Source organism: Aquarana catesbeiana, linkage group LG01, assembly GCF_042186555.1.
Source record: "Aquarana catesbeiana isolate 2022-GZ linkage group LG01, ASM4218655v1, whole genome shotgun sequence".
Taxonomy (NCBI): Eukaryota; Metazoa; Chordata; class Amphibia; order Anura; family Ranidae; genus Aquarana; species Aquarana catesbeiana.
Window position 1 is genome coordinate 690,387,806 of NC_133324.1, and position 14,886 is coordinate 690,402,691.

The following is a 14,886-nucleotide window of genomic DNA, read 5'->3' on the forward strand; positions in this document are numbered from 1 at the left end:
CAAAAACGTAGAAAGAATCCAGCAGGATATAGATGATTTTTTCCTAACCAATGATACGGGCGAAACACGGGGGACGATGGTCTGGGAAACCTTTAAGGCGTACATAAGAGGGATACTGATCTCGATAGGCGCAGGGGAGAAAAAAGAAAGAATAAAAAGAAAAAAAGCTCTCATTGCAGAAATTTTTAGGATAGAGCAGTTACACAAAGCCTATAGAGGCCCAGATAAGACACTACTGATGCAACTAACCACCAAGAGAGACGAATTAAGGGACTTAATGGAACAGGAGACGCAACACATAACGAACAGATATACAAGAGAAAAATTCAAGTGGGGTAATAAAGTAGGAAAACACCTGGCCAAAATTTTGAGGAAAAAACGGGACATAAATTTTATAGATAAGATTCAAAATAAAAATGGAGTATTGAAATACGCCTCGGGGGAAATTGGAGAAGAATTTAGGCATTACTTCACATCCCTATACTCAGTGAGTAAAACAGGTTGCAGCAGAGGGAGTAATAAAAGAGCAGAGGCCTTCCTTACAGAGGCAGGGCTTAATAAATTGTCCGAAATGGACTCAAAAGACCTTGACAGACCCATAACAGAGGAAGAAATTCGTCTCGCCTTGAGATCTACTCCCTCTGGGAGAAGCCCAGGCCCAGACGGCTTTACAGCTGCCTTCTTCAAAACATTTGGAGAAACGCTGATCCCGAGGATGTGTAGGCTTTGGAATGAGCTTGGATCCCAGGGAGAGATGAGTGAAGGTGCCCTGCTGGCGGCAGTGACCCTGATCCCTAAGGAGGGCAAGGACCGCACCCTCTGCTCCAGTTATAGACCTATAGCGCTTATAAATGCAGACATTAAACTGTACGCAAAAGTGCTCGCATCCAGATTTAAGGGGAGAATGGCGCATCTGGTCCACCCGGACCAGGTGGGCTTTGTCCCCGGGAGAGAGAGCAGAGATAATGGGGTGCGGTCCTTGCTCCCGGTAGAGGCCTTTAAGAGCAACGGAACCCCAGGTCTATTCCTGTCAATTGACGCCGAAAAGGCCTTTGACAGGGTAGACTGGGGTTTCATGTTCAAAACGTTGGAAGCCATGGGGGTGGGAGAAAAAATGTTAAAATGGATTAAAGCTCTATACGACCACCCCTCCGCTTTTGTTAAAGTTAACAACACCCCCTCAGCTCAGTTTGAAATGAAAAACGGCACTAGACAGGGCTGTCCGTTGTCCCCCCTCTTATTTGTGTTGACATTGGAGCCTTTGCTAGCTACCTTCCGAAAAAATCCGGACATTAAGGGGTGTACAGTAGGGAAAGAGGAACACAAACTGGCTGCATATGCCGATGATGTCCTCTTATACATCTCAAATCCGAGGATTTCGATCCCTAATGTATTATCGGTTGTTAAGAAATATAGTGAGTTATCAAATTATAAGATCAACCTGGGAAAATCTGAAGCTTTGAATGTCAACATGGAAAAGAACGACGAGATCTGGATTAGGGACACTTTCCACTTTCCAGTAAGGGACAATATCCAATACTTGGGGGTTAAGTTGTCGAACTCTGTGCAGAGGACATACGCCCTGAACTTTGTGCCTCTGCTGGACGAAGTCCGAACAGAAGCTAAGAGGATGGGTCACTGCCCGATCTCATGGATAGGGTGAATCAATTCAGTGAAAATGGTGCTGGCCCCAAAAGTATTTTATAAGATGCAAATGTTGCCTATCCCATTGCCTCAAATTTACTTTAAAAAGTTAACACAAATAATAAAGGGATTTATCTGGAAGAATAAGAAATCTAGAGTTGCACACAAAGAATTATGTAGAGGGAAAGCACAAGGGGGGCTGGCCCTCCCCGACTTCAAAAAATATCATAACGCAATAGTAATTGCACGGGCAGTTGATTGGGTCAAGGGAGAGACCACCAAAAGGTGGGTCAACCTGGAGATAGGTTTAAGTGGAGCACGTTTGAACAATGTACTTTGGAATCCCCCTCGTTGTAGAACACTAGGTCCAAACACACACACTATTACACAACACACTTTTAAAATTTGGGATTGGATGCACACATTAAATGGGTGGGAGTACAATTCACCATTAATTTTTTTAAAAAATAACGAGCTGTTCCCCCCGGGGATGGAGGAAGTGGGGGGTAACTGGATCTTAAACAACAAAACACAAGTTAAAGACATTATGAAGAAAGGGAAAATAGGCACTTACGAGCACTTAGACACACGTAGAGAGCTAATGAGACTCAATGGATGGCGATACGCCCAACTCTCGCACTTTGTTAAAAGTCTCCCGGCTCCGATAAGGGAAGAAAACAATTTATTACCAATAGAGAAGATATTTAACAGTAATAAGCTGAAAGGATATATGTCGGCCATATATAAAATATTATCGATCAGGGAGGAGTTGGAAACGCCGCCATTCATTAAGAAATGGGAGAAGGACTTAGGGGTACCATTAGAAGAAAATGCAAAGGGCAACATGTTAACAGCTACACACAGCACGGCAACTGACATAAAAACGATAGAGTCAAACTATAAATGCCTATCCAGATGGTACGCCACGCCCGTAAATATCAATAAATACCAACCAGATAGGTCGCCTAATTGTTGGAGGGGATGTGAGATGCCGGGATCCATGGCTCATATTTGGTGGAGCTTCCCAGTGGTCAAAAAGTTTTGGGAGAAAGTAATTCAAATAATTAAGATCATAACGGGTAAATCAATACCATATGACCCATGGATATGTCTGTTCCACAGCTCGGAAGGAGGCAATCGGGAGTACAATACGTCTATAATCCCAGTACTATTAAATATAGCAAAAAGTGAAATTCCCAAGAATTGGCAGAATACTGAAGGCCCTAAGGTCAGAGACTGGTTGCTCAAAATACAGGAAATATATATTTTAGAGAAAGGGGAGAAAGACGGGTTATTTAAAGATGATGCGTCGAGGGGAGGAAGATGGGCAATTTGGACGACGTTTAGGAATTCGCTCTCTTATGCCGAACTGACGATGAAGTAATCCGACCCCAAGGGGTATTCCAGTAGTTTCACCCTAGTAAAGGAAACAGCAACAGATGTCTGCGGGGGGGAAGGGGGGTGGGGTACGGGGAGGGGAGGGTGGGTAGTGGGGAGGTTTCTGAGAGATGATGTTGGGATTACTGAATGTTTTTGTCTATTTTTTTTTTTGGCTACTCTCTCACGTTTTGTATGGCCTTGTGAAAAATTTAAATAAAGATTAAAAAAAAAAAAAAAAGTAAGTAGGGTTGTCCCGATACCACTTTTTTAAGACCGAGTACAAGTACCGATACTTTTTTCAAGTACTCGCCGATACCGATTACTTTTTTTTAATGTCATGTGACAGTTTTTTTTGTATTTTGTAAATAAGTACTTTTTCTCCTTCACTGATGTGTGCTAATGAGGCTGCACTGATGAGGAGGCACTAATATGCAGCACTGATCGGATTGGGTGGCACTGATCGGATTGGGTGGCACTGATAAGGAGGCCCTAATATGCAGCACTGTTGGGCACTGATAGGATTAGGTGGCACTGATATGCAGCACTGATGAGCACTGACAGGTGGCAATGACTTATGGGCACTGATAGGTGGCACGCACTAATGGATGGGAACTGATGGGTGGCACTGAGTGATCAGCACTGATTATGCAGCACTGATGAGCACTGATAGGTGACACACACTGATGGCTGGGCACAGATAGGTGGCATGCACTGATAGATGGCACTGATAGATGATTCTGACTGATGAGCACTAATAGGTGGCACTGATTATGCAGCACTGATAGGTGACACGCACTGATAGGCACTGATAGGTGGGCACGCACTGATAGGTGGCACTCACTGATGGCCGGCAGTGGCACTGGCTGGATGGTACTAACAGATGTCACTAATAAGCACTGATTGATGGCTGGCACGAGAGGATTTATTTTTCTATGCTGCCTCTGCGACGCCCATCTTGGTACACCCTGCACTCGGCCTCAATAAAGCAGCAGCGGACATCCTGTTACACCCAGCCCGAACTATATGGGCTGGGTGTAACAAGATGTCCGCTGCTAGCATACTGTGGCCGAGTGCAGGGTGTACCAAGATGGGCGTCTGGATTTTCAAGCACTGACGGTGTAACGGCAACACGGATCGTCACTTCCATTACCAAATGTGACGGCTCCAGTCGCCGTTCACAATGGATGAGGCAGCTGTGCCCTGCACTCTGCACCTGTGCCAGCTTACCTGCTTGAGGACTCGCACTCCGCTCGCCGCTCCGCCCGCTGACTTTCTGTTGCACATCGCCTCTCTCCCATCCCAGGTATCAGCTAAGGCATCGGGAGCATTTGTGGGAGTACAAGTACTTGCTCGGTATCGGTCCTGATACCGATACTAGTATCGGTATCAGGACAACCCTAATTATAAGCTCCTTGAGGGCAGGGACTGATGTGAATGTACAATATATATGTAAAATGCTGTGTAAATTGTCAGTGCTATATACAGTGCCTTGAAAAAGTATTCATACCCCTTTCAATTTTCCACATTTTGTCATGTTACAACCAAAACCGTAAAATTTTATCACATAAAATTCTTGGGGGATTTTATGTGATAGACCAAATCAAAGTGGCACATAATTGTGAAGTGGAAGGAAAATGATAAATGGTTTTCAAGATTTTTTACAAATAAATATCTAAAAAATGTGGCGTGCGCCTGTGTGTAATTTAATCTCAGTATAAATACAGCTGTTCTGTGAAGCCCTCAGAGGTTTGTTAGAGAACCTTAGTGAACAAACATCATCATGAAGGCCAAGGAACACACCAGACAGGTCAGGGATAAAGTTGTGGAGAAGTTTAAAGCAGGGTTAGGTTATAAAAAAATATCCCAAGCTTTGAACATCTCACAGAGCACTGTTCAATCCATCATCTGAAAATGGAAAGAGTATGGAACAACTACAAACCTAGCAAGACATGGCCATCCACCTAAACTGACAGTCCCGGCAAGGATTGCAGTAATCAGAGAAGCAGCCAAGAGGCCCATGGTAACTCTGGAGGAGCTGCAGAGATCCACAGCTTACGTGGGAGAATATGTCCACAGGACAACTATTAGTCGTGCACAAGAAGAAAGCCATTGTTAAAAGAAAGCCATAAGAAGTCCCATTTGCAGTTTACGAGAAGCCATGTGGTGGATACAGCAAACATGTGGAAGAAGGTGCTCTTTGGCCTAAAAGCAAAATGCTATGTGTGGCAGAAAATGAACACTGCACATCACCCTAAACACACCATCCCCACCATGAAGCATGGTGGTGGCAGGATCATGTTGTGGGAATGCTTTTCCTTAGCAGGGATGGGGAAGCTGGTCAGAGTTGATGGGAAGATGGATGGAGCCAAATACAGGACAATCTTAGAAGAAAATCTGTAATGCCACGTACACACAAGCGGACTTTTCAGCATCAAAGGTCCGACGGTCTTTCCGACAGACTTTCGATGGAAATAATATGGACTTTCGAACGACTGGACTTGCCCACACACGAACAGACTAAAGTCAGTTCGAAAGTCCGTTGGTTTGAACGTGATGATGTACGAAGGGACTAGAATGAGGAAGTTCATAGCCAGTAGCCAATAGCTGCCCTTGCATCGTTTTTTGTCCGCTGGACTAGTATACAGACAAACAGATTTTTTGTCCAGGCTGGAGCCCGTTGGAAAGATTTGAAACATGTTCTAAATGTAAAGTTCGTTTGATTTTTCGACAGCAAAGGTCTGATGAAGTCCACACACGATCGAATTGTCCAAAGAAGATTTGTTCCGTCGGACATTTGCTGTTGAAAAGTCCGCTCATGTGTACACGACGTTAGAGTCTGCAAAATACTTGAGACTGGGGCAGAGGTTCACCTTCCCGCAGGACAACGCCCCTAAACATACAGCCAGAGCTACAATGGAATAGTTTAGATCAAAGCATATTCATGTGTTAGAATGGTCCAGTCAAAGTCCAGACCTAAATCCAATTGAGAATCTTTGGCAAGACTTGAACATTGCTGTTCACAGACACTCTCCATCCAATCTGACAGAGCTTGAGCTATTTTGCAAAGAAGAATGGGCAAAAATGTCACTCTCTAGATGTGCAAAGCTGGTAGAGACATACCCAAAAGGCTTGCGGCTGTACTTTCAGCAAAAGGTGGTTCTACAAACTATTGACTCAGGGGGGCTGAATACAAATGCACACCACACTTTTCACATATTTATTTGTAAAAAAATTGAAAACCATTTATCATTTTCCTTCCACTTCAAAATTATGTGCGACTTTGTGGTGGTCTATCACATAAAATCCAATAAAAATACATTTACTTTTTTGGTTGTAACGTGAAAAAATGTAGAACATTTCAAGGGGTTTACTTTTTCAAGGCACTGTAAGTACCTGTAGTAAACAAATAAACACAGCCTCCGGGCTCATTCACAGCAGCTGCCCAGCGCAGCCCAATACACAGACAAGGAAATTTGTCTTGAGTCCTACAAATTAAGTTCACACCACTGCACTCTGGAAAAAGTAGGACATGCTCTACTTTTTTAACTACAGCATGTTGCAACACACTATACTACATTGCACTGCAATGTATTAAGATAAATGAAATATCATTTTGTGATATTTCAGTAAAGTTGCAAAACTTCTAAAAGCTGCAATAAGCTGAAAAGAAAATGTAAACACTGCAATGCGTCATTACAGCACATCAGCTTCCTTCACAGTACTACACTATAGAGCTGCACGATTCTGGCCAAAATGAGAATCACGATTTTTTTGCTTAGGTTAAAAAGATCACGATTCTCGCGACGTAAAATCTTTCACATTATACAAAAAAAAAAAAAATAAATAAAATGGGCTAACTTTACTGGTTAGATTTTTTTTTTTAAATTCATTAAAGTAATTTTTCCAAAAAAATTGCATTTGAAAGACCGCTGCGCAAATACAGTGTGACATAAAACATTGCAACAACCACCATTTTATTCTCTAGGGTGTCTACTAAAAAAAATATATATGTTTGGGGGTTCTAAGTAATTTTCTAGCAAAAAAAATTATTTTAACTTGAAACCAACAAATGTCAGAAAAAGGTTTAGTGTTTATGTGGTTAAACTTTTTTCACTTACACAGGAAGTCTATTCCATTGACAAATTGTTACAATGTTTATACTTAAGTTCAACTGATAAAGAATGTTTTGTTTCTTGGCAGACTGCCCGGTTTTTCTCTTCCTTTTTTTGAGGGCTGTGGCTTCAGAAGAGCAGAGAGAATTCTTTGCATAGAAAGAATTGTGAAACACTTTAGTCAAGATCACGATAACAATTCTTGAAGCTCAATACCTGCCATTTGCTAAACAATGTGGAAATCTTTTGATAACAAATAAAACACTGAACTAACCTGCAACACCCACTTGGTGTGTGGCATACCCAGGGAGTCGGTTTGGACCTTCTTTTAACCAAATAGTCAATGTAGATGTGTCATTTTCTGCATGATGGAACTGAAATCCTTCCAAGGCAGCGTAGGTTATCAGTCCACTTAAAGTAATTGGAATGTGTAGCCATACTGCAATCCTGCCTTCTTCCTTCCATCTCTGAACAGCATCTACAGTCAATACAAGACACAGGGAATTAAATGACTATTATGTTCTCCAAGTTACTGGTAGATTTCTGAATATGATCATCTTTGTCCTTTAGGAGTCATTCTACATAATGCTAACATTACACCAAGCCTGTATATATTTTTTAAGCAGCCTTTTGGACAGCTGATAAAATGAGATGATAAAAGGACCCGTTTGTGACCACAATTCGACTTGATAAATCCAAATGTAAAATGTTCAATGTCTAGGTGCCTGACTAGCACCATTTTTGGTGCAGAGACCACTAATCATTAGATCACTAATAAAGTGCTGCGGAGGAGGCCCTTCTCTCCAGGACTCCAATGCTGGACAGCCAATAGAAAGTGTCCGTGTTTTGCAGGCAGTGACACGGACACCCAAAAAAGGATTCTGCCTGATATATACAGAAGAGGAGAGAATTGGGACTGGAGCATCACACGATTGCAGTCTAGGGGCTTGCTCACACTTGCTTTGATCCCTGAAGAGCGATCTGCATTTGGAATGCTTTTCGTCATTCGACAGGCGGTAAGGAGGCTATGTTTCGCCTATTCACTGCCTATTTTAACCTCTTGAACCCTGCATGCCACAACCCTGTGAATTGCACACGGTTGCAATGCACTAGCAGAGCTGCCCCATTCACTTGAATTAGTCGCAATAGCGAAATACAGCATCACCGCTGCAGTATGTGCACACCCCCGGCCGCTGCCTCTGAAGCCAAAGGGAAAGCAGTTGTGGGTGGTAAAAACGCAGCTCAACAGTGCGGTTTTACTGCTCCTCAACTGCTAGTGTAAATTAACCTTTAAGTGAGTAAAATAGCATTTTGTTTTGTTTTTTTAATCCTTAGAAGGGGGTGAGAGGCGGGGGTTCTTGTTTTGCCCACAGTTGAGCTTTAACCTTGTGGCAGAAAACTTGGTGTGGACGTGAAGCTTCAATAAACTCTGGCCACAAAAGGGTTAGTAATGGCATTACATGATATTAAAGAAACTGCACCACCATTATGTTTACCGGCTGGCCTAACACCATCCATAAAAAACAAAGAGCTAAAACCCCTGTCAGTTTTTATGTGCGGTCTATGAGATCTCTCCAACTGTTTCCATAAAATAAAGAAGAGTTAGAACCTTTGTAGAATTATTACTCTGTGCCTTCCTGTCCTAGTGACCACCACTCCCCTTATTTCCTGTCCGAGTGACCACCGTTCCCCTTATTTCCTGTCCTGATGACCACCGCTCCCTTTATTTCCTGTCCGAGTGACCGCCACTCCTCTTATTTCCTGTCCGAGTGACCATTGCTCTTCTTATTTCCTGTCATAGTGACAACCACTCCCCTTATTTCCTGTACAAGTTACCACCATTCCCCTTATCTCTTGTCCTAGTGACCATCGCTCCCCTTATTTCCTGTCCTGGTGACCACCGCTCCCCTTATTTCCTGTCCTAGTGACCAGCACTCCCCTGTTTTCCTGTCCAAGTGACCACGGCTCCCCTTTTTTTTATTGTCCTAGTGACAACTGCTCCCCTTATTTCCTGTCCTAGTGACCAACACTCTCCTTATTTCCTGTCCTAGTGACCAACTCTCCCCTTATATCCTGTCCTGGTGACCACTACTCCCCTTATTTCCTGTGCTGGTGACCACCGCTCCCCTTATTTTTCGTCCAAGTGACCACTGTTCCCCTTATTTCCTGTCCTGATGATCACGCTCCCCTTATTTCCTGTCCTGATGACTACCGCTCCCCTTATTTCCTGTCCTGATGACTACCGCTCCCCTTATTTCCTTTCCTGGTGACCACCGCTTCCCTTATTTCCTGTCCTGGTGACCACCGCTCTCATTATTTCATGTCCTGGAGACTACTGCTCCCCTTATTTCCTGTGCTGGTGATCACCACTCCCCTTATTTTCTGTCCAAGTGACCACGCTCCCCTTATTGCCTGTCCTGGTGACCACCGCTCCCCTTAATTACTGTCCTGGTGACCTCCGCCCCCCTTATTTCCTGTCCTGGTGACCACCGCTCCCCTTATTTTCTGTCCAAGTGACCACCGCTCCTCTTATTGCCTGTCCTGGTGACCACCGTTCCCCTTAATTACTGTCCTGGTGACCACCGCTCCACTTATTTACTGTCTTGGTGACCACCGCTCCCCTTAATTACTGTCCTGGTGACCACCGCTCCCCTTAATTACTGTCCTGGTGACCACCGCTCCACTTAATTACTGTCCTGGTGACCTCCGCTCCCCTTATTTCCTGTCCTGGTGACCACCGCTCCCATTATTTTCTGTCCAAATGACCACCGCTCCTCTTATTAACTGTCCTGGAAACCACTGCTTCCCACTGAAATGAAAGCTCTAAAAAAATGTCCAAAAATCTAACTGGTGTATTGCAATGCATGGAAATGCAGGGGTGCTGCCTCATGCATTGAAGTATCATTTAATATGAACAGCAATGTAATATCACATGTAATATAATATGTGTTAGTGTGAATGGACCCTAAAAGTTTTCTTTTGTTAATCACATCATTGTATAAATTAAAGTGGTTGTAAACCCTTACAGACCACATTTGACTACAGGTAAGTCTATACTAAGGCTTACCTGTAGCTACCATGGATATCTCCTAAACCTGCAGGGTTTAGGAGATATCCCCTGTATAAGCATTTGCCAACATCATCGGCACATGTGCCAACATCATCGGCACATGTGCATTGAAGAAACAGACCAAACGTGCCACTTCCTTCAGCTGATGTGCCATTAATGGCAGCTCCCACATGCGTAGGGTTGCCACCTCATCCCTTTAAACCCGAACACATATAAATCACACAGGTTCTAAGGCTAATTAAATGCAGATAAGGCAACAAGTTTAATTACCACCTTAATCAGCCACAGAACCTGTGTAATTCATATGTGTTCGGGTTTAAAGGGATAAGGTGGCAACTCTACATGCGTGGGAGTGATGTCATTGTGGCTCCGGCCAATCACAGCGTCTGCGATATCCGGAAATAACTCCAGGAGCCATGTCGCCAGCTAGAGCAGGTTGCCAGGACTTCAATCTAAGGTATTTCATAATGAGCTAGTATGCTTTGCATACTAGCTCATTATGCCTTTGTCTTGCAGGTTTTTTTTTTCTACGGTTTACAACCACTCTAAGATCTGATATACGCAGGAATAGTGCCAATGCCTCTCTCTACAAACTTCTATTGAATACACCTATGGGAGAAGCCTCAGACAGAAGCAGTCAGTCACTATCAGCTTACACACTAGTCCTGTTAGGTGACATCACAGCTGAGCCCAGGCTCTGATGGTTGCCCTAGGATGGTGGTTCTCAACCCTGCCCTCAACAGGACATGTTTTCTCTTAGATAAAATAGCTGTCCAAAATACCCAGCCATTGACTCTGATTTAAAGCACCTGTGCAAGGAAAACCTGCAAACATGGCTTGTTGTGGTTACATGAGGGCAGGATTGAGACCCACTGACCTAGAAGAAGCAGGCTGTCCATTCTCCTGAGAAGAACTAAAGCACAACACATGGCACTGGATGATTTTATTGGCTTCATTGCACAGAGCCCCGCCCACTCCCTCCCAGCACCGCCCACTCCCTCCCAGCACCGCCCACACGACACTTGCCCCGTAGCCAGCTCCTGAACAAAGCCTCGTCTCCGTGCTGTGTGGGGAGCAGCCGGACACTGACACCCCCGAATCTGTCCACCGTTCCCCGGGGCCAAGGCTCAGTGCTGACAGCACGAGCGGGCACTCTGCTGGCGTACCGACACACGGCACCGAAAACCCACAGCGCTCCGCACCGCAGCATACCGCCCTCCTTACACAACTATAGTGACCTCCTTCTGCACTGAGTAGAATTGTATAACCACGGGGAGCCTAGTCATGTGACTTACTCAACTTAGTGTGTCACATGACTTACCACTGCACTAAGAACCGGAAGCAATCAGGAGGCAAGCTATGAATGGGTTCCGTCAGATAAGGCGACTCGTCTAAATTGGTAACGGAAGTGCCGGTCTGTCGCCGCCATCTTGTTACACCCCGCACTCCTCCACTGTAACAATACACCAAGAAGGGAGCAAGCGGACATCTTGTTACACCCACCGGAGTTTTGCATTTCACTGTTATTTAACAGTAAACGGACCTTTTATAGTGAAGTACAGGAGTTAGAAATCCGATGGACTGTTTAGCTGTTGAATTTTAAAAGCAGCGGCAAGCGTGCGCATCTCACAGATTTATTAATCTGACAGAACACCGCTGCTTTTATAATTCAACATGTAAACAGTCTGATGGATTTCTAAATAATGTATTTCAGCATAAGCTCCATATCCTGTTAAAAATAACTGTGAAATACAAAACTCCAGTGGGTGTAACAAGATGTCCTCTTGCCCCCTTCTCAGTGTATCGCTACTGTGGAGGAGTGCGGGGTGTAGCAAAATGGCGGCGACGAAACGTCACTTCCATTACACATTCTGACAGGTCGCCTAATTCTTAAAGTGGGAGTCCGGCGACCAATTTTTTTTTTTTTTTTTAGGTCATTGAGACGCTAATCCCAAAATAATACTCACAGTTTGGGTGTAATATTTCCACCTCTGTCTGTTTTTGTATTGAAGAAGAACTTATAAAATGTGATGCTGGCCGTTTCCATCTTGCTTGTGGGCATGTGAAGCTCACAAGCATTGATTTCCGGGATGCTGTAAATTGTGAATGCTGAGCTCCCAGCATTCACCGCTCGTTCCCACGCATGCTCATTGTTTAAAGCAGGCAGCGCAATAAAATTCCGGGTTGCCATCACAACGGGCGTCGTCGGAAGTTCCCGCCCTGTTGTGATGGCAACCAAACGAGATTTTAGCAGGACGGCGTTCCACACTGAATCTTGGGAAGCCTGACACTAAGCTCCCAGGAGACAGTGCGGCACCGGGGAAAGGCAATAAACACGCCTACTCCCATGGGAGGAGAGACAGGAAGTGCCACAATAAAGTACAATATAAAGGTAATTACAGCGATAAAAAATTTTTCGTGTGGCATTTGAACATCTATGCAATTAACTGAAGGGGGTAAGATTAAGTTAAAAATTTGAGTGGAACCCCGCTTTAAAATCCCACCACATCTCCGTTAGTTTAAACCCAGTCTTTCTGTCCCTCTTTCCTCCTCGTGAATGACATTTTTGAAGCTCCTTACCTCCCAACTGAGATGAGAAAGAGGGACCCTTGGTAGTAAAAAGTAGTGGGGAAAAGGAGATAATCCCTTCCACGCACCTGCATACCTCCCAATATTTTCAGATGGGATTGAGGGACATCTGTCCACAAAAGTATGTAGGCATAGGATCCACCCCCTGCTACGCCCCTTTAAAGGTGAAATATACAAAAAAAATTGTTAAACCCACAGGTGCTTTTTTTTTACCACTACTATTTCCTGAAATTTGGCTTTTGAAATTTGCAAATGTAGCAATTTAGAAATTGGATGAAAGGTTTAGCCATACCTCCCAAATTTTTGAGATGGGTATGAGGGACACCTATCAGCAATAGTATGCAGGCATAGGACACACCCCTTGTCACACCCCCTTAAAAGAGAATTGTACAAAAAAACAAGATTGGTTAAACCCACAAGTGTTTTTTTTAACCACTACTATACCTTTATATTGGCTTTCCGAATTTACAAATGCAGCAATTTAGAAATTAGATGAAAAGTTTAGCACTGGGAAACACTTTTTGATGGATAAAAAATGCATTTTATATACAACTATATAGATCAGACCAAAATGAGGGACAAATGAGGAATGAGGGACAGAGGGACATTGCTCCAAATCAGGGTCAGTCCCTCAAAATCAGGGACAGTTGGGAGCTATGGTTTAGCACTGGGAAACACTTTTTGAAAGATAAATAGTGTATTTTATATACAACTATACAGATCAGACCAAAATGAGGAGAAAAGAGGGACAGAGGGACATTGTTCCAAATCAGGGACAGTTCCTCGGAATCAGGGAGAGTTGGGAGGTATGGCACCTGTTATTTGCAGAATTAAAGTGGGAGTAAACTCCCATCTCTGACTTTTACCTATAGGTGAGCCTATAATAAGGCTTACCAATCGGTACTGTGAACATCTCCTAAACGTGCGCCGTTTAGGAGATATTTACTTACATGCAGCAGGTTACGCCGATGCATGCGCTCTGCAGGAAACGGTCACTTGGGACATTCCTTCAGTGTCTTGTGCCATAAACGGCGGCTCCCGTTATCGCGGCTCTGGCAACTGAAACAGCCGGAGTCCACAAACCTGGAAGAAAGACAGATAAAGATGAAAGCCCTGTCAGAGGTGTCAGCTTCGTTCTAAGGTTAGTTTCACATAATGTTCTAGTATGGGATGCATACTAGCACATTATAACTGCCTTGCAGGTTAAAAAATAAAAAAAAAGCACCGGCGGTTTACTACCACTTTAAAGTGGTTCTTTAGTTTGTTGTTCTTTACCTTAAAGTGTTACTAAATCCACAACAGTAAAATCAGTCTGTATATGCAGTAAAGCAAGCTTGTAATACTCACTGTGGAACCTAAGGGGTTAATTCTCTGCATTGTATAAAAGGCTGTTTGATCCTATCTTCTCTGATCCTCCCCTTCTATCACTGTCCCCAATCCATCTCCTGATAGTACAGAGCCTTGGAGTCACTCTGCACATGCTCAGTTTGGTGTGTATTGCTAGAGAATTGTTTTTTTTTCTTGGGAGGCTGCATGTGATCAGCACAGGACTAATCAGCACTGTCCAGACAGAGGGATAGAGGGTCCTGCAGCCTCATAGGACAATCAGAGTAGAATGAAAACCCTTCCTACAAACTTATAATATACTGTGGCAAGGCGGCTCGGCTGTGCAAACCGGCGTGCCTCCACGTTGGTTCTTGGATGTGGTATTGTGGGTGCGCTGTGGGAGCACTCCCGGATGTCCGCCAGACACCCGCAATCGCAAGAAAAAGAGAGGCCAAACAAGGATCTTGTAAACAAGGCGGATCCCTGTTCCGACGGGACAACTCAGAGATCTGCTGTTTCTATTGATCAGGAACAGCGATCTCTGTGTTGTCCCAGCAAGCCCATCCCCCACACAGAACACACCCAGGGAACACAGTTAGCCCCTTGATCGCTCCCTAGTGTTAACCCCTTCCCTGCCAGTGTAATTTATACATTGATCAGTGCATTTTTTTTAGCACTGATCACTGTAATAATGTCACTGGTCCCCAAAAAGTGTCACTTGGGGTCAGATTTGTCTGCCGCAATGTCGCATTCCTGCTAAAAAAT

The 14,886-nt window shown here is 44.0% G+C and overlaps 1 protein-coding gene across 3 annotated transcripts in view; it reads right to left on the bottom strand.

The window, feature by feature from the left end:
- NUDT6 (nudix hydrolase 6) overlaps positions 1-11,535 on the bottom strand; it is a 34,398-nt gene extending 22,863 nt beyond the window's left edge. Inside the window, exons 1-2 of one of the 3 annotated variants that reach the window (XM_073603566.1) lie at positions 11,233-11,535; positions 7,411-7,614 (exon numbers count right to left, since the gene is read on the bottom strand). In XM_073603566.1, coding sequence (XP_073459667.1) covers positions 7,411-7,614; positions 11,233-11,416 — 388 coding nt within the window. In that variant the 5' untranslated portion in view covers positions 11,417-11,535. Of the gene's footprint in view, positions 1-7,410; positions 7,615-11,083; positions 11,126-11,232 lie in introns of those variants that run through there. The other 2 variants (XM_073603575.1, XM_073603584.1) reach the window with 2 other exon arrangements.
- Between the last annotated feature and the right edge of the window lie 3,351 nt (positions 11,536-14,886).